Source organism: Diabrotica undecimpunctata, chromosome 2, assembly GCF_040954645.1.
Source record: "Diabrotica undecimpunctata isolate CICGRU chromosome 2, icDiaUnde3, whole genome shotgun sequence".
Taxonomy (NCBI): Eukaryota; Metazoa; Arthropoda; class Insecta; order Coleoptera; family Chrysomelidae; genus Diabrotica; species Diabrotica undecimpunctata.
Genome location: NC_092804.1, coordinates 37,701,830 through 37,723,017, shown reverse-complemented (window position 1 = coordinate 37,723,017; position 21,188 = coordinate 37,701,830). Strand labels below are relative to the sequence as shown.

General features: G+C 33.6%; 1 protein-coding gene across 2 annotated transcripts in view; it reads left to right on the top strand.

Annotated features, from left to right (window-relative positions):
- mib2 (E3 ubiquitin-protein ligase mind bomb 2) overlaps nt 1–19,671 on the top strand; it is a 49,511-nt gene extending 29,840 nt beyond the window's left edge. For both annotated transcript variants that reach the window (XM_072522681.1, XM_072522683.1), the window contains exons 8-14: nt 1,875–2,049; nt 3,089–3,378; nt 5,194–5,425; nt 5,762–6,028; nt 6,541–6,821; nt 8,581–8,788; nt 10,836–19,671. In XM_072522681.1, coding sequence (XP_072378782.1) covers nt 1,875–2,049; nt 3,089–3,378; nt 5,194–5,425; nt 5,762–6,028; nt 6,541–6,821; nt 8,581–8,788; nt 10,836–11,266 — 1,884 coding nt within the window. In that variant the 3' untranslated portion in view covers nt 11,267–19,671. The remainder of the gene's footprint in view (nt 1–1,874; nt 2,050–3,088; nt 3,379–5,193; nt 5,426–5,761; nt 6,029–6,540; nt 6,822–8,580; nt 8,789–10,835) is intronic.
- Nucleotides 19,672–21,188: the final 1,517 nt, after the last annotated feature.

Below are 21,188 nucleotides of genomic sequence, written 5' to 3'. Positions count from 1 at the left end.
TTATTTAAAGTATCATTTTGCATCTGCATTAATTTCTTGTTAAATGGTCTTTAACGTTGGCATTTCGTTCCTAGAACTAAATCAATGAATTTTTCTACTGAAGTTATTTGTAATATTGTCTAATACAATTTTTGTACCTACTTTGTGAATTGGTTTTTGAAGTTTTTTGTTACTTTGAATACGGAAAACCATAAAAGTTGATATTTTCATCAAATCTCCTCACAATGCTGTGACACCCTCTATTATCAACATATCTGGATTGTTCCTACGGAATCCCTCATATACCGACTTGATCCTTTGTTTTTCTCTCACAGATAACCACCACCTTTTATTTTTTTTATCTAGAGATGGTGATATCTAGTACACGTTGGTTTTGTTTCCATTTTACCCGGCTGTGTGTTCATGAAATACTGGAGATTGTCCCATTTCATTGTTTGTTCGAGGTTACACAGTTGCAAAAGTATTTTACTACTATCGAAAAAGATAATGCTCTCGTTGTCCATCCGGTGACATGTTTATATTGAATGTGCTAATACGGATAAATTCTTGATGTAGCAAATTTGGTAACATGGCGAGTCTACTTTGTCTATAGTGTCAAACATGTAAAATGTTAGGGACACAAATATTGAGAGACGAATTTGTGTTATGATAACTAAATCAGCGTTTAAAAGATCTCTACCAAGTATTTATTTTGAAACTTGGAAAATACGTCACTGAAAATCCTATTTAATTTTGAGTTACAACTTTTCTTATGATTCCTTGTTTATATAAGCAAAATTTTATAGTATATATATATATATATATATATATATATATATATATATATAATATATATATATATATATATATATATATATATATATATATATATATATATATATATACTTTATAGTTCCTCCTGTGTTCAGTCACAACGAGGATTCGAAGCCACGTTTTGTGGCTTCAATGTACACTGAACCGCAACTACAGGGAATGCGGTAACTTCTTGGAGTGGACAATAGTTCTCTTGGATTAAACATTTTGTGGGTCCTAGTATTTCTTGTTGGACTTTTACTAAACGTTAAGAAAGCTTTCTTCATCTTTAGATTTTCGGTGTTGGTCGATATTGCGGTTGACTCTTTGTGGACGTATAACTAGCTTAGTGTCTCATATAGCGTGACTGTTTCAACTCGACGCTTTTTATAATGTTTCAAGTCTTCTCCTAAATATCCAGGTTCATATATTCGAGTAGCACACAGTGTTGGTTGGTTCTTGGGCGCAATCTGTGTCCACGGGTTGCGTTAGATTTTCACTATTCTAAAACGTCTGAATCTATTCCCTTTTCCGTGGTGACTAGATCTTATAATTTAGAAAATTTATCAAATTAACAAATTTGTTTCACCTTTCCCATGATCCCAATGACAAAAGTGTCATCCACATAACTAGAACAATCCAATGGGTTGTTTCCTGCAAATTATAGGGTTTTTTGTTCGAATGTCCGAATCCCCTGAGATGTCCGGGGATTCGTGCAGCCAAAACCAAATCTGGAACATATACTTACTTTATGTACTCGTAAACTATGACAGCTAGATTAATTTTGATTACGGATTCATCATCTATGTGGAACATCCCTAAATGATATGTAATATTTTACTTCTGGTGATGAAAATTTGCGCATTCTTAGTAAAAATGGTTTTAGAAAATATTGTTTTTTTAGAATCCTTATTAAATAGCTTAAATGCTGTGAAAGCTACATATTTAGATCCGTAAATGTTTGTAAAAATTAATATTTGGATCCTGTATTGTGCAAGATACTCATTTCAATTCGTAAACTTTTGTAAAAGTCTACATTCTCTATCCTTATGTTTAATTTAGTTACACTCTTTACTTTTCAGTGTCTTGGGAAGCGCGGAAGAGTTTTGAAAGTTTATTCAGATGGTGATCTTCGAGTGCAGATGGACGACCATGCATGGACTCTACATCCACAATGTGTCAAAATCGTACCCGGAAGTGCTGCTGAGTTAGCAAACACAATGCACCCTGTTAAAAATCCGAGACAGGAACCAACAAGTAAGTGATTTTAATTGACATATCTCGTCGTTTGGTGCTCTTGTTTTGTATCATATTCTATTCAGTTTTGGATTCATTGGGTAAGTTGTACGGCAACTGACATTATCAATCACACAATAATGACAATTATTATTGTCAATACAGCTCTTATCCGTCAATAAACGACGTGGAATGATTTATTCGCTCCGTGCGTGACTGACGCGACACCTACCGCCTTCATCTGACAGTTTTGGACCTACCAAAACATATGACATATGTTTGACATTGTTAAATACATGCGAAATTGACAATTATTAATAATTAACTTTTTAATTATATTTTTTTAGTTTATGTAAAAATAAATGTAGTATTAAAAACTGGGTTTCTCAAAATTCATCATAATATATCTTTTCAACCACAAACGGAAAAGAAAGGGAAAAATCTAGTACTGGCAAATCAAGTTTTTCACGTGAAAGAGTGTATATTTAAAAACAGTAATAGTAAAAGTTATAATATAAAAGCTAAAGTCATCAGGCACTCTGCAGTTAGCTTGAAGTCTTATATAATATCATTCAAGGTAAATTATTTAAATTTTTCCTATTTCAATTGCATAAAAATGAAGTTATGTGATATTTACTTTTTCATATTAATAGCACGGATCCATCTTTTTCTTTTCTCTAATTTATATGTAATCTTTGGGAACCTATAAAAACTACACTTACTAATTTTGCTATTATTAGCACAATTAAATACGCAATATGTATTTGCACACATTTTTGATAAAATTTATGCGTAAAAAGATAGGGCCAATTTTGTCATATTTTGCCGCTACGCACGCTAGCATCGTTTCAAAGTACCCCTACCATGGTCACGCACGGAGCGAATAGAGAATTTTGTGAATTCTTAATCATGTTTCACTATTCTTTGGGCAGTTTTGTAACTAATATTCATTTTCGGTACGATTTCATAGAAAGTGGTGTCCAATTGTTATCAAGAAACTAAGAGCTTTGATTCCAGGCCCAGATACTACAACATATAAAACAGTAAATTTACTTTTTAGTATGGACCTCGCCCGCCAATCAAGCAGACGTCCCTGGCAACGATTTGGCAGATAAACTAGTTAGAGCGGCGGCGCAAGGTCACTCAGAGGCGGTTCAAAAACTTCTAGAAACTGTTCCTCGAGAAGCCATGGATGCTGGAAGCAGTGGAAAGACTGCTGGACAAGTGGCTGCGCATCAGGGCCACGTACACATCGTGGGATTGCTCTTAAAACATGGAGCTTCTGTTAATGTTGTTGATAATGAAGGAGATTCTTGTTTGCATTATGCGGCGTTTGGAAATCAACCTGAGGTAAGTATGGTTAATACTTTTTTTATTTTCATTATTTGAGACAATATTTACTATTACATATCATACAAAAATCATAGGTGGGGCATGCTAAGTAGGTATTTTTACTAGTTCTTTGTTATACGACTATATTGTAACAGATTTTCTGAAACCTGCTGCAAACGTCGTTTGCGTTGATAAATATGTCGTTTTTCAATTAAATAAACGTTATTTGCGTCTTAAGAACACATTTAACAAATATCTCGTTTACAGTATTTATCAGTCACAAGTGTCTTCTTAAAACGTCAAGACTGTTACAACTGAACTTCAACTGGTTGTAGTTTACTTCTTCTCACCTCCAAACTGACAGGATAACTAACCTTATATATGTACTTCTTCTTCCTTTATTGGGTAATATCACAGGGAATAATTTGCCCAGCTAATTCAGGGGGGATATTCTCAACTTGCTCTAGCCAATCGAATATCCCCATATAAAACTAAATTGAAATTATTTTATATTGAATGAACACTATGTTGAAACTTCTTCTTCTTGGGCCAGACAGTATAGGAAAGACAATTCAACACAGGATAAAACTTTTCTCGCTTGGATGTAGCAACCAGTCTTTTTCTACATAATCTTTTCTTTTCTATTAGGTGCTTTTTAGTTATTTATATATAAAATAAGTGATGAGGTCCTCAGAGTTCCACAGCAAACTCTTCTGCGGCTATCTACTTAATTCAATAGCTACTTTACTGTGGACTGTCCAAGTTCTTCATTTTTTTTCTACCAACGGATGATGGAGAACCCAGGTGTAAAAAAAGAGAGGAATTTGTAAGGTTATGTTATAGTAGATAAGATAGAATAGAAATATATTATAGATTTATTTTGGCTAGATTAAGAAAAGTAATCAACAAATTTAGTCTTTGAGAATTAAGATTGGATAGGAGAGAGCAAATCTCTATAGGAGTTTGTAGTTTTGTTTTAACCAATTCTTTGTAGAGGACAAAACTACACTCTAGGATTACATGATTCAGAGATCCAATTTGACCACTGAATCATGTTATCCTAGAGTATATATGCACTTATATCTCACTTATATGTGTACTTATATATATACTTATAATATGTACTTATATATATATATATATATATATATATATATATATATATGTACTTATATCTAACTTTTAGAATTTACTTCATTCTTCTTATTATTATTTTCGATATGGGTGCTCTATTTTTTTATCAGTGGCGTCGCGTGCTTCTGGTTTGTTATATCAACGGCGTCACACAAGTAAACTCGTTACACTGCCCCCGTCTTAAACCTGTTTGCATTGAATATTATCTTTAGGTTTTACTTAGGCTTAGGGTTCCTTTCCAACTCTTGAGCCATTCGGATATCTCTGAGTCAGTCTTTGCTACTTTAAACTTTGTGTTTCCATACCAAATTTGCAAAATTTCGTTTTTTTAAACGATTTCCGGAGTGGAAATCCAAACGTCAAACGTTAGTTAAAAATATAATTTTTATTACAATCAATAATTGTAGCTTAATCCAATATAAACAAAATATTTAAAAATAATCTAATAATATTATTTAATATATTGTGTCTATTTTGTGCATTTAAACAATGTGACCTATTGTCGATGATGAGTATTTTTGGAACGCCACTGCTTTGTTAGGTTAGGCATTACTATTCCGAGAAATTCTCGCCACTGCATTTTTAATTATATAATATGTCATCTAGGTATAGCAAGTTCAATATTTTCATCAAAACATTCGTCGATCAATGTTTTTAATTTGACATTTTTAGAGCAGATTACGTAAATGTTCTTGTTAGATTTTAGAAATGTTGGTGAAATCTGGAATGGACGTAAACGTAAATGCAGTAAACCGCAGCGGATGTACAGCTTTACATATAGCAGCTCACAAACAATCTCCAAAATGTATACAGATCTTATTGGCAGCAGGTGCCGATCCTAATTGTCCTGATCTCTATGGAGATACTGCCCTTCACGACGCAATTGGAAAAGATGACCGACAAGTTATAGAATTACTATGTGAAGCACCAGGTGAGTCAGTTTTAAAGGTATAATTGTTGATGCTTCTTTAATATTCAGATGTATTGATGATACTGAAAAAACAGCAATAAACGGTTATTGACAAATATGAAGAAATTCTGGTAGGTATGGAATTTCCAACGCATCGAATAGAATATAATATACATGTCAGCATCAGTAATGATTATAATATGTTTTGATGTCAAAATCTAGAACTATAAATGTTTAAGAAGATTTCACTATACGATGCTACTTGTCAAAACATGTACGTAGTATTATAACATTTTTAATTCGCACTCCTAAGCTTTTCTGAAGTGTGTTTTTTTAACGTTTTATTAATATTTTTAGGATTCGACTTTACCATTCGGAATAAGCGCGGTTTTAACGTTCTACACCACGCGGCGCTAAAAGGTAAAACTTTCGCCACCAGGAAGTTACTCAGTGTCGCAAGGCAGCTAGTAGACGTGAAAAAAGACGACGGATTTTCCGCTTTGCATTTGGCTGCCTTGAATGGTCATAAGGATGTGGTCGAAACATTGGTTAGAGTCGGGCAAGCTGATATCGATTTAAAAAATAACCGAAACCAGTCTGCGTTGCTTTTAGCTGTGAGCCAAGGTATGTTCTTTCTTATATATAAGTTAATATTTTTATATTGAGTTGTATGTAAAGTTGACTCAATGGAGGCCAGACATATTTCGAACTGTAGTTTACGAAGTTTATGCTTCAAGCCCGGCTGCAGTCAGAAATATTATTTTAAACGAAATATAATAGGTCTGTGAACTTGGAACGAAGTACAATAGCTGTAGGTTTTATCAATTAATAAGTTATTTTGAAAGTCAATTAGCTATACTTTATAGAAATATTGGACGTTTAGCCTAATAGATAAATTTTCGATTAGTTGGAACTAAATTTTTGTTTTATTTTTACATATTTTTGTTCAGAAATTCTTAATAAACAAACTATTGTTTTTACCAGAGTAAAGCATTGAAACAAGAGTAAAAGCATGAGGAAACATAATCCATGTTTTGTATCTGATGTATCGCTAACTAATAAAGTTTTTTAATTATATATATTATATATATTATATATGTAATATATATGAAAACATATGTTTGTTCATTTTTTAGGTCATTGCGGCGTTATAGAAGTACTTATCGAACTGAAAGCTAACATAAATGCCAAAGATGAAGACGAAGACAACGCTTTACATATAGCACTAACAAAGAAGAACCAATTAACCGGGGAAGTTCTACGAGAGGAGAGCCCAGCAATCCATTCTATCTACAAGAATCTCGGACAGTTTCAAGAATGTCGTCTGGCTCTTGCTATAGCATGTTTTCTAGTACAGAAAGGTATCGATCCAGACGGGGCTAATAGTAAAGGACAATCTGCTTTGAGTTTGCTTCAGGTAAAGATAATTTCGTATCTGTACATAGGATTTAAGAAATTTGTGTCGTCTAATAACGTTTTGAGATATCAGTTTTTATAAAATGTTTAATAACTAAATTTATTGTACCAGTTATTGTACGATTTCGACAGTATACATACGTTATATTCGTTTTCTATGGCTTCATATTCTTGGGCTAAGTCTTGTAATTCAGTTAAATCTTCAAAGTCTCGGCGGCGAATATAAAGTTTATATTTCGGTAGCATATTTCTATATATTCGTTCCAGTTGTTGATTTTTGGAAAAGATCCTTCTCGTCTAATTAATATTTGAATGTCTGTGATATATCTATCCGCTGACTCGTTTTGCTTTTGCTTTCTATTTCTCATTTGCTCCTCTATTTGTAGCAAATATCCTCTGGGATAGAAAGCTTTCTTAAAATATTCGCTGAAGTCTGTTCATGACTTCCAATTTCTGTTGTTTCGGTACCATAGCAACGCATGGTCTCCTAGGAACTCTGGCAATGCTCTTAGAAGATCTTGCTTATCGATCTCGTAGGCTAGGCTATCCTTATCGTCTATCCTTTCCATAAAATCTACCGCGTCCGAATGTTTTTATCGAAGTGCGTTTCACTTTTGTACTTGGTTTAACAACTCTGCTAATGACATTTGTCTCGGTCTTATTAGATCTTGTAATTATTGTCTTCTGATAATTGACATTTCTTGGGTTAGTACGTCGGGTTCAGATTCTTTGAAAGGAATGACTTTTGGGATCGTACCGGTAGCTTCTCCGCGATCTTTAAAAAAGTCTCTTACCCTTAATCTTAGATCTTCGGCAGTTCCTTTGGAATTTAAGCCGACCTTTTCGGCCTCGCCTGTAATTCTTCTTTAGACAGACGGTATATCCTCAACGTACCTGTTTTAGACAGCAGACTCAGTAAAACACAAGTTTAAATTAAATAAAAAATACTTTTGAAATAAATAAATAACAGAATAAAATTATACTAGATAATATATACAATAAGTAAATATTAAAACGTCAATCCTGGCGACGACGGCATCCACGGCGGTATGGATGCCGTCGTGGCATCCATATGTCAATTAATGTTATTATTATATATTAATGTGTCAATTAATGATATAAAATCTAAACGGCAATTACGCTGTGATTAATACTCACAGGACAGACACGGTAGGAAACGGGTCAAAGGAATAGAGATGGAACGGGCCAATCAACACTCGGCCCGGAGAGGAACGGATGGTATCCAATCAGTACTTGGACATAGGAGAGAATAGGTATGTCTCAAATAAATACTCCGACAGAACTCTTCTTTCTCTTGCGGCGGCTACTCTTTTATACGGTCGAAGGCCTTCTATCTCTTCTAGCGCACATCGACGGAAGAGGGACTTCTGATAGGGATCCGTAACTACGAAGCGCTGACGGGATCGAGGCGATGCAAATCGTTACCCCACATAATCAAAGAAAGTCCAATCTAAAATTTAAGAAGTTAATTTTACAATTTAAAAATGATATTAAACAAAATACAAGAAGTACTTATCATTTCGTGGTCAGTGGTAATTAATGTAATAACAGTATAAAAACTAGATGTTTTGATTAAAAATAAAAGTGAAATAAGATACATACCTTTTATATAATGGATAGTTGACAGTTCTCTGGGCAATTGGGATACCTAGCGGTATTTATATGTTAGGATACTAGTACATTTTTTGAGGCGCAAAAAAGCTATAGTTTCAATATAATAATAATCTTCTTTATTTTAGGAAGAAAATTTGAAGGAATTGGTAAAAAGCTACAAACCCGCCGCCGAAGACAGTAACCAAATAGATTCGAATATACCGAATATTATTAATTTGGAAAACTTATCATTAGCAGATGACCAGAGAGAAGGTTATAACTTGACTGGTACTCCTTCTAAAACTAACTCCGGATCTGACGGAAGCAGAAGAAGTCGACAAAAACAAGATCGAGGTAAGTCCGAATAATTGAAAATATACTGGACGCTTGGTTTTATATATATATATATATATATATATATATATATATATATATATATATATATATATATATATATATATATATATATATATATATATATATATATATATATATATATATATATATAACCTATTGTCTAACGATGTCTGTTTTGCTCTTTCTCTATTTCTCCTTTTGACTCGTACTTATATTAGTATTTTCACAATATTGTCCTCTTTGTCAACCGTTTTCCATCCACTACCGAATGTAGGTATCTCCCAAGTGCTTCCATCTTTCTCTATATTGCGCCAACTTAATCCACTGTTTGTCTGCCACTGCTCTTATGTCATCTACCCATCTTTTTTGAGGTCTTCCCGTGCTTCTTGTTGTCGTCCTTGGTCTCCATTCTAGAATTCTCCGTGTCCATCTGTTGTCATTATATCGGGCTACGTGACCTGCCCTGCGCCATTTCATTTTTGTAATTTCTTCCACAATATCCCTAATCTTCGTTCTACGTCTTATCTCGGTGTTTCTAATCTTGTCTCTCAGTGATATTCCAAGCATGATCCGTTCCATTGCTCTTTGCGTTGTTTCTAATTTTTTAGCAGATTTTTTGGTAAGGGCTACTGTCTCCAAGCCGTAGGTACAAACTGGTAGTATGCATGTGTTATACACCTTTTTCTTTAAGTTTACAGGAATGGAGGTGTTTTTCAAGATATATGTTAGTTTGCCGAAAGCGCCCCATGCCAGTTGTGTTCTTCTTTTAATTTCAGCATCTTGATTTGGTTTTCCTAGTTTGATGACATGACCTAGATATACATAATGTTCAACATTTTCTATGGTATGATTTTGTATTATTATATTTGTCTGGTCTCGGCTCAGTATTTTTGTTTTACTGTAGTTCATTTTTAAGCCTACCGCTCCTGAAACTGCATTTAATTGTTGTAACATATTATTTAGTTCTTGGATGTTATAGGCTATTAAAACTATGTCATCTGCGAATCTCAAGTGGTTTAAGTATGATCAGTTGACGTTGATACCCTTGTTGTTTCATTCTAGTTTCTTAAAAATGTCTTCTAGGGCAAAGGTAAATAGTTTGGGAAATGGTGTCTCCTTGTCTTACTCTCCGTTGTAGTCTTATGGAATTCGTTTTTGTGCTTTTGTCCAGCTTTATCTGCATGGTGGCATTTTGATATATGTTTTTAATTATGTTAGTGTATCTTGAATCTATACGTGCATTTTCTAGAGATTCAAGCACTGCCCATAATTCGATGGAATCGAATGCTTTATGGAAATCGACGAACGCCATATGAATTGGAACATTATACTCGGTGCATTTTTCTATCAGTGTTCTTACGGTGTTCAAGTGCTCTATGGTACTAAAATGTTTTCTGAATCCAGCCTGCTCGATAGGTTGATAGAAATCGAGCTCATGTGTTAGGCGGTTGGTTATGATTTTAGTTAGTAATTTATACAGATGTGATAGCAAGGATATTGATCGGTAATAATCAGTAACTTGCGATATGTATGTTTGCCGATGATAGTATATAGTATATGTATAGTATATTTATATACTTGAAACCAAGAAACTGCTGACAGCGTTTAAATTTTACCCCAAAAATTCATGTACACTGATAATATTTAGGTATACAGCTAGAAATCGAATTAATTGGTGGTTATGAACATGATTAATGACCAAATTACAATAATATGCAACAGACCTATGCATGAGTTAAAAGAAATGGCCAGAGACAGAGATCTTCGGATACGGACAATACCCGACATCACGATGTCCACTACACTTCCTCCGGGGGAGACTGAAGAGAGAGAAAAAGATAATGCCCATTGATCTTCAAGAGAAAGATCTTTCAATTAAACACTGTCCACGTTTAAACGTTATTTTTGCTCGACTTGATTTATGAAACTCTTATAATTTACTTAACTTTTGTGAAAGTAGACTCACTGGACTAAATTACTTATTCACTCACTACTTCTGAACCACACTTTATGTATATTGCATTAATATGTTAATATGTTTTAGACAAAGGTGGTACTTCCCAGGATAACCGCACTGCCAACTTAATCCCCAACAAACCAGTGGAATGCCAAGTATGTTCCGAATTGTCCGAAGAAAACGTATTACTAGAACCTTGCAATCACAAACCAGCGTGCGAAGACTGCTCTTCCAGGATGAAGAAATGTCTGGAATGCGGCCAACCCGTCCAAAAACGGGTCACCAAAGACGGTCGTGTAATTCCTCCGAAAAGCCGCCAGCCCAGTGCCGAACGGATGCGGTATTTGGAGTGCAAAATTCAAGAAATCGAAGAAAGCCACGCTTGTAGCATTTGCATGGAGAGAAAGAGGAATGTCGTATTTCTTTGTGGGCATAGCACTTGCTCGAGATGCGCAGACACGTTGAAAATCTGTCATATGTGCAGGAAAACTATTACCAAGAAGATTCCTATTTATTAGCGGACTTTAAGAGTGGTTCTATAGTTTATTTCGATTAATGAACAGGAGTGTAGGAGGTTGTTTTGGGTATGGGGTTTTTATATAAAGTTGAGAATGTTACAAAAGGTTTCCCAATTAGACGTGCATTAGAAAGGCAGCGTTTCCAAATTACACCGTACTTCGAACTATTTAAAACCCATTGGTAGAATATATTGAGAGTTTTTTTAATAAATTAAGATTTGCGAGCAAGGACTATTATGTTTGTTTAAATTGATACTTTGATTTTAAGTAATTTAGTAATTCTCACATTTTCATAAAAACCTTATACTTTATTTAATTTATTTTATGTATAACATACTTGAAAGTACAACTTTATAATCAAAATGTTTTTTACTTCTTCAGATAAATATTGTATTTAAACAATGTGGTAACATATCGATATATTAATAAGGTTTGTTTATTTTTTTAAACTGCATTTAAACTACATTTTTACACTTACAGGCTAATCTGATGTTTGCCCTTGTAATTTTCACATTAGATAAAACAATTACCGATCGCCAGTTATATGCAATATGACGGATAAAAGCAGAAAATTGAAAGATAAACGTTTAGGTATACAGGTTTTAAACACATTATTGTTTGATAACCAGCTATACTTAGATGGCCTAACCAAGAAAACTGTATTTTTCGATCAAATACAGCAAACGTTAATTATTTTGGGGATTCGCCGCGCAGCTTTTAAGCAGCTTATTTTAATGAAATTGGTTAAATAAATAAAACAGTGAAGGGGACAGGTTTGACCTAATAGTGGTTATTTTGAGCTTCGCAAATGTTTTTACACGGGTTAGTTACCCATTAAAGTCAATTAAGTTTATAATGGTCATACTTTTATTGGTCATATCCATCGAAGTGATCACAAAATGCAGCGGTTTGTGGTCCCAGGAAGGCCTCAGAGTCAACGCCAACGCGGCAGATCTCCACAGCGATGGGCAGACATCACGAAAAAGCTTCACAACAAGCAGTATACTGGTGATGATGAAGTTTATAATTAGTGGATTCACTTCATTTTGTATGTCTTGTGTAGTACGTTTTATGTCTTATATGCATAAAGTAACAAACGTAATTTGAATCCCATATTGACACGCTTTTTGCCACCTTATCCATAGTAATTTGATTAAAGGTCTCCTTATTCAAACTTTTAACACCGCCTTTTTTTACAGTTAGATCTTTTTGAGTTACGTTGTTTTCAACAGAAAGTACCCCCAAATGAACTCAGTGGAATTTAAGTCTTAAGAGAAAGAATGGTGTCCTACTTACCGAGTAATTCGTTAAATATATATGTATTATAGTATAGAAGTATTAATTCCCCTCAAATATTAAACCTGCAGAGTAGTACCGCTATTCAACAGCTATAGCTTTCTATTTTCTATTTATGAATGGAGAGATGAGAAACACTATTTAATATGTTAAAGATGTCACCAATGACCATAGTTAGTAAACATTTAGGCTGGATTATCAAATAATAATGTAATCAGTCCAAACATTCTTCCTAAATACATTGCCGTACTTTCATTTTTAAATAACAATTTACCACTGCCGTCACTCTATTAAGTTGCATTGCCAACTAGATTGAATTGAATTCAAACATGATGGTGCTCCTGCACATTATGGTAGACAAGTGATAACTTTATTAAGTTAAAAATTCCACGACTGTTGGATTGGAAAGGGTGGACCCGTACAATGGCCTCCTAGATCTACAGATCTAAATATCTTCCATTTTTCTACTGAGAGTTCGTGAAAGGAAAAGTTTAACTTTTCAACAGTTTCAAAACTTGAATCGTCCGGAAGATGTAGTAACTCGAGACATTTTATATTGTGTGAAATATTAGTCCCATTCTTACATTTTGACTTTCTGTCACTTTTCACAAGAATGATCAGCAACTTTTATTCACTTGTCATGCGTTAATTTTTTCTCAGAGGAGGAGGTGAATTATTCTTTTCTAAATATCTATTTAAGCTTGGTCCACTAATCCATTCGGTGAAATATTGTTTCGTTACCTCAGGCTGGCTTGATTCTTGATTATTATTTATTTGAACTTTACATAATAGACAGCTAACACTTATATGAACTTTATATTTTTCACATGCTTTCAGAATCAATAAAGACTTCATTTACTGGCGATCCCGATTTTATTATCCCCCACTGGCATTGCCCCAAAACACCAGAGGTAATTTGTCCTTAATTTGCTCATGACTTGGCATTGATGTCTCTTCTTGTGGTATATTGTTATTGGTTGAATTTACCGAAAGTACAAGCTGATTACAATTAGCTGAAACAACAAAAGGACTACGACAAGGCTGCTGTCTGTCACCCACCTTATTTAAAATCTATTTGGACAGATCCTTAGTGAAATGGGTAAAAAAATGCAGAAACATGGGAATAACGGTGGAAGAAAACAAGCTATATACACTTTTCTTTGCGGATGACCAGGTAGTAATTGCCGAAGACAGCTACGATCTTAGCTATATGGTAAGAAAACTGCAAGAAGAATATGAGGTGGCAGGTCTAAACATGAATATGACAAAATGTGAATATCTCTCAGTGGGAACAGATGAAATATGTGACCTAGTCTTGGAAGACGACAAAATCAAAGGCGTGCAATCCTGCAAATATTTGGGGGTCATTTTCAACAAGAAGGGAAATAGCGCAGATGAAATCAGGGAAAGAATAAACAAGGGCAGAGCAGCGACCCGTGCCTTAAACTCTCTTCTCTGGCAAAAAACAATTCGACGAGAAACCAAAAAACACATTTACGGTAGTATAGTTCAAAGTATTACACTTTACGGTTCGGAAGTATGGGACGTCACCAAAGCTAATAAAAACAAACTTATGACGACAGAAATGGATTATCTGAGACGAAGCTGCGGTAGATCGAAACTGGAGAGAGTTAGAAACGAACAAATAAGAAACGAAATGAAAATGGAGAGAAATATCAATGATGACATAGAAAGAAAACAATTAATCTGGTTCGGACATGTTAAAAGAATGCCAGAGTACAGATGGCCTAGGAGAGTACTGGAATGGATCCCTCCTGAAAGAAGAAAGAGAGGACGACCACGGAGAAGTTGGCGCAACGATATTGATGAAGCAATGGCGGCAAAAGACTTAGAAGAGGCAACTGCATATGACAGAAAAAGATGGAAATTGGGGGCGGAGAAGCGGCGACAGCCGTAATAAATCCGTTATTATATATTATATACAAGCTGATTATAGCCGCAAATGTCAAACATGGAACAAAAAATTTCGGTATATCAGTGTTGGCATGTTTTTTTAATGTAGATGCTGTATGCTTCAAATATAAAAAGATAAAGCTTTAGAAAAGTACATTTTGTTTATATTATGTTATGAATTCTGCAATTTTTGATTTATATAAAATAATTGATGGATTCGACCGTTACTTGATGGAAATTCATTTTATATAACAATAAAACACTGAAAACTTTGTTTTCAAAACTTTAACAGAACTGCAGAACAAATAACAACCTAGGCAAATATATTAAAAACAACAAGAGTCAACATAAAAAACACTTACACAGTGGTGTGTACAAACTTAAATGTGGCGACTGCCCAAAAACTTACATTGGTCAAACTGGTAGAAATTTTAATAAACGAATATCACAACATAAAAGGGCTTTCAATAATAGAAAAACAGATTCTACATACGCACTTCACCTTCTAGATCATAATCATTCTTTTAATGACGAATTTAAAATTCTTCACATTCAAAATAAAGGCCTTAAGCTATCTTTGTTAGAATCTATGGAAATCAACAAATTAAAAAACACAGATATAATTCTGAATGACCAGCTTGAGACAAACAGTTTTCCCCTCCTCAACCTATTTCATTAGAGACTATAAAGTGTAAACCCATGCCAAAAACAGATCACTTGAGAAAGGCAATCAGCCGAAACAGCTGTAGTGATAAGAATTTAAAATAAATTTTATGAAAGTTTTGAAAACAAAGTTTTCGTTGTTTTATTGTTACATTTATATAAACCAACAATGAGTAAATATTTGTTTCTTTGGAGAGTAATTGCAGTTAATTATTGGAAATTTTTTTAGCAATTACCTTTTGATATATTAGGGGATAGATTTGGCAATCGTCAAATCAGCAGTTGCCAGATTACAACAGATGTCTGCAATTAATCTCGAAAGAGACAAATATTTACTCGTTATTGCTTCATATAAATTAAAAATTGCAGAATTCATAAAATAGTATAATCAAAATGTACTTTTTAAAAGCTTCATCTCTTTATATTTGAAGCATACAACATATGCATTATAAAAACATGCCAACACTGTCAAACCGAAATATTTTTGACATATGCGGCTATATTCAGCTTGTACTTTCGGTAAACTCAACCTTGGTATCATATATTATACTTTTGGCATTTCCTTCCAAAAATGGTCCTTCGTCATAATTAGGAACTTTCACTGTCTACAATATTCCCAAAATACAGTGTGTCCAAGTAAGTCGGCATCATATGGAAAACTTTTTTATTATTAATTTTATAAAAAAAAAAGGTAAAAAACCAATATCACAACTAAAAGATGGCAAAGCTCCTGGTCCTGACATTGCATATGGTGAACTCATAAAGCTATTTAACACCGACCGTACTCAGCGACTAACAAAAATATTAAATGACATATATTTAAACGGAGTAATACCAAAATCATGGCTGAAGTCAAAGATTATTGCTCTACCAAAGGAACCAAAATCCGTATACTGCAATGATTTCCGGATCATCAGCTTAATGAGCCACATTTTAAAGTAATTTCTAAAAATCATACATCAAAGGATATAATACTGTGCGAAGAAAAAATCAGCCGTACACAGTTTGGTTTTCGGAACGCAGTGGGTACGAGAGAGGTTCTCTTTAGCATATAAGTGCTATTTCAACGATGTAGATATGGAAATTGCGATATTTATGCATGCTTCATTGATTACCATAAATCGTTCGATACAGTAAAACACTACAAGCTGATGGAGATATAAACAAATATTGGGGTAAAAACCTGTGATCTAAGAATTATTAGCAATCTTTACTGGAATCAAACATCGTCTATCCGTACAGAGGCAGGAGAATCCGATGATATCAAAATCAAACGTGGGTTCTAACAGGAGTGTATACTATCACCCTTGCTGTTCAACATATACTCTGAGAAAATCTTTCAAGAAGCAGTAAAGGATGTTGAAGCCGGAATTCAAATTAACGGAGAATCTATCAATAACATCAAGCCCTCCAGGAGGTAATGAATAGAATCACAGAAGGAAGTCAGAGACTTTCACTGAATATTAAGAAAACAAAATGTATGATGATCTCTAAGAAGGAACAGCAAATTGAAAGAATCAGTATGAATAGTCAACCAATAGAAAGAGTAAACCATACACCTACCTTGGTACGAACGTCAATGAAAATTGGGACCATTCCCTAGAACTAAATTGTAGGATAGAGAAAACAAGATCTGAATTTCAAAAAATAACTAAGCTATTCAAATGCCATGATTTATTAGTACCCATAAAAATCAGGTTACTACGATGGTATATTTCCTATATGTACTGTTGTACGGAGTTGAGTTGTTAACTTTCACAGACTCTACCTGCAAGAAAATTGAGGCTTTCGAAAGGTGGCTTTATCGTCGAATCCTGAAGATATCCTATACCGACCACGTTACTAACCAGGACGTTTTATTAAAAATGCAAAAAGGAAAAGTTATTGTTAACCACAATAAAAACCAAAGCCAAAATCGAATGCCTCGGTCACATCATGAAGAACAGCGAAAGATGTGGGTTGCTGCAATTAATTCTCCAAGGAAAAGTAGAAGAAAAACGGGAACCAGAAAGACGAAGGATTTCCTGCACAACACAACAACCACAAATCTTTTCAGAGCAGCAGTTTGCAAAATACAGATTGCCATGATGGTCGCACACATCCGAAAATGATAGGCACTACAAGAAGAAACTGAAAAAAAATTTTTTGCAAATTTTTCTCAAATTACTGATACTCATCATTGTTATATATTACAAATATGATAACTCTTTTATTATTAATTTTACGAAAAAAAAAAAATTCTATATAAAAATGTCTGCGTAGTCTAAATCCTAAAATGCAACCATCAGATATCAAATTTTATCATCATTATACGAGGTATGTCAAAAAATATGAATTTCGCTCAAGAGTGAAGTACCTACCTTTATATTTGGCAATATCGAAAATTTGTATAATGAAAAGTTGTTTGGAATTAAAAACTATGTTTTAAAGAAATGCAAATTTTTCTCAAATTACCGATACCGAACATAATTTTTATTTATAAAGGTCGTGGCATATTATCATGCACGTTGCGTTTCCAGCACGTAGCGTTTAGTTTCGGAAAATATAATTTAAATGGCTTTAAATATGAACAACACATTGTCCGGAACGAATCGTATCAGACACCTAACGTTTCCGTTCAGTATATTCGAAAACAATATTTTACTGATGCCGACGGCTATGTAACCGGTTGGTACGGATAACGTGAATTAGATGTCCATCGTTTTCCCCTCGTTGTTTATTTAGGTATTTGTTTGATTTTGATACAGAGTATTTAAAAAAATAATTTTCGAGGCTATTTTGTCATTTATGCATGTGTTTTTATTGCTTTGTGGCAATTAATCACGAAGTGATAAACAATTTGGACTTTTGTATGGAAGTGATACCTCTTCTTTTTAAAAATACTTTATGGTTTGATATGAATGACTTCGTTAAATGTAATATTTTGTTTTTAACTGAAGGTGTAATTAAATTTAAAACATATTCAAACTGAATCCTATTCATTCTAAAGTATCCATAATATTTTTCATCGTCATCAATGAATTCTCCGTATAAAGTCCAGTATTCACATTCCTTCTTCCTTTCTCTTAGCATTGGATGTACTTCAAACCTTCTTTTTACTACAGTTTTTCTTTCTTCATCGTTAAGTAGAAGAGCAATTGCACATAATTTTTGTCGGGAAAAGCGAGATCATATCTTTACCCAACCAAACTGAAACGTTCTATGTATGAAAATGTGAACGCGCAGTCCAATTGCTGGACTGGAAACGCTACGTGCCGGAAACTATACGTGCACGATAATATGCCGCGACCTTTACAGATATGATAACTCTTCCGTTCCGATAAAAAAATATTTTTATATAAAATAATTTTCACAGAACAAAATACATTAAAAATCTAATGAACATTAAAGAGTTAATAACCTTTTTATTAATAATAAAAAAGCTTCCCATATGATGCCGCCTTAATTGGACACACTGTATATAAAGTGAGTTTTAAGTATGGAACAATTATCTCTTGAAACAGCTTGCACGATTTTTATAGATGTTTGTGTGTAAGGGTCTTGTGATGCGGCCGACATTATTGTAGTATTTGCACTGTTGTCAGATCTTTCTTTTTTCTGGAAATCTAATTGACTTTTTTATTTCGAATGGATTATCCTGTATATTTTTAGGCTTTTTGAAGTTCTTAAGAAATACTGATAATTTTTCATGTAATGTTTCATATACAAATGCTAATTGCATAATTTCGGAGTTATTGCTACATTTACATTATCTTCGCCGAAGTTAAAATAATACATTTAGATGACTGACTTACAATAGCAACTTTAACGTTTCAATAAATTATGATGGTTGGTTTTTATTTAAAGTCACAGTGGATCGTTTATCTAAAAAAGTATTAGGGAGGGAGTTCCATGTGAAATAAGAAAGTTTATTCATCATCATCCGGCCTCAAAAGTCTACTGCTGAACATAGGCCTTTTTCTAGTGTTTTCAACCTCATCTATTTTGCGCCACTCTCATCCAGTTTCGAGTTAAGAAGAAAAGAAAATAATAAAAACTGGAAGAGAAAGTTCATTAGATTTCCCGAAAAACGCAAAATCTGACAACAATGTAAATACCACTATAATCTCGGCAGCATCACAAGACCTTTCACACCAAAATCTATATAAATCATGTAAGCTGTTTCCGAGATAATAAAAATCACTATGTATAGAATAGTTCCTACTGTTATATTAATTAAATATAATGTTATTGCACGGATAAAATGATAAAATTGTAAAAGATATGTTACGGTGTGTGCTCCTGTTCATTACTATAAATTACGTGATATTTTGTGTGTATATAAGTATATAAAGTATGATATCGAATTTATATTATATTATATTGTGTACTTTAGTTGATGTCCGTACACATTGTTATTATTTTTTTGATGATAGACTTTTTACCAATGATTTATTAAAAATCAAAATTTATATACTGATAGCTAAATGTATATTCTTAGAGGAGTTCATATTTAAATACGTAGAAATAAAAAAATCTTTTTCATTTACAAAATATTTTTTTATTACCAAAAATAAAGACCGTACATATAATCATTCTTCCAGATCTTCATCCTTGATCCTTGATTCCAGATATTCATCGTTGACCTACATTCTAATCGTTTTATCGCATATCTCGTTGGGAATAAACACGTTTGGGTTTTTTGATTAAATATCTTGTTTTGTTACGTTACAAAAAAGGGAAACTAATATTTCCATGATTTAGCCTTATTAAGGATACCTATAAGATTCGCTCCTGGTTAGTAAAAAATACCCGGTATGTATATTAACAGGTAATACACAGAGAAATGCAAAGAATATCTAAGTGACACACAGTTTGGTTTCCGTAACGGTTTCCTAACGAGAGAGACATTGTTTGGGATGAACGTACTTGATTAAAGATGTCGTGATCGATCTATAGATATCGTGACCAAACTGGTAAAGTAGCAAATGTGCAAAATTGGCGTATCTGAGCTAATAGACTAAACATCTGTGGCTTGTCAAGATGTATACTCCAGTAAAAGAGCGAATGGGCAGGTCCAATATTTACGTCATTGTTGACTATTTTTAGTTTAACGAATCTACACCTACTTCACTATTCACAACGCTAAACAGTCGAATATGAATATTCGATAAGTAAACAAGTGAATGTGTCACATTCGCACTTTCACCAAAGTGTATTACAACCATTACAGATCGTCAAAATAACGAAAGTGGCATATTATTTTGTAATTTTGATTATAATTGGAACTTACATGTAAAGTGAGACTTCCCAATCTCAATACTGTAACTTTAATCTTGTGGTAACTCGAATTAATTTATTATTTATTTGCAGCAACCTAATGATAATGTTGGTCTTGAAATACCGGTTAGAAGCAGTGATCCCAGTGATAGGCCTACTATAAATGATAACCGCAACCCAGCACAAAATCAGAATTATTTATCGCCAGAAAAAGCGAAAAGTATCAAAAAATAGTGTTTATACAAGACAGGAGGAAGCATCCAAGAGACTAAAAGGTCTCGAATAGTCAACCGTAAAAGAAAATTAATTAATGCAAGCTCCCTAAAACAACCAATATGCTCTTGCCGAGTCAAGCATAAATGTTTATCTAATGTACCTGAGCCTGAGAGAGAAAAAATCTATAATGGTTTCCATAAATTGCCATCCCTATTAGAACAACGCAAGTTTCTTATAAAACACGTTACTGTGCAACCAAAATAAAAAAAAGTGACAAAAGCAGTGGAGTCAGGAAGAGCTTACATCAAAAAATACACTTTTTTCACTAAAAATGGCAGAGTTGATCTGTGTAGAGAATTTTTTCTCGATAATTTAAATATTTCAGAGTCACTTATAAGAGGGTCTCTTAAAACGGTTAACTCTAGTGGAATTCTCCTATCTGACCTACGAGGGAAAAAAGATCCACCAAATAAAGTAAAGCCTATAAATGAAAACTTCATAAGAGTTCACATTTCATAGTTCCCAAGAATGGAATCACACTATGCAAGGAAGATATCAGAATACCAATATTTAG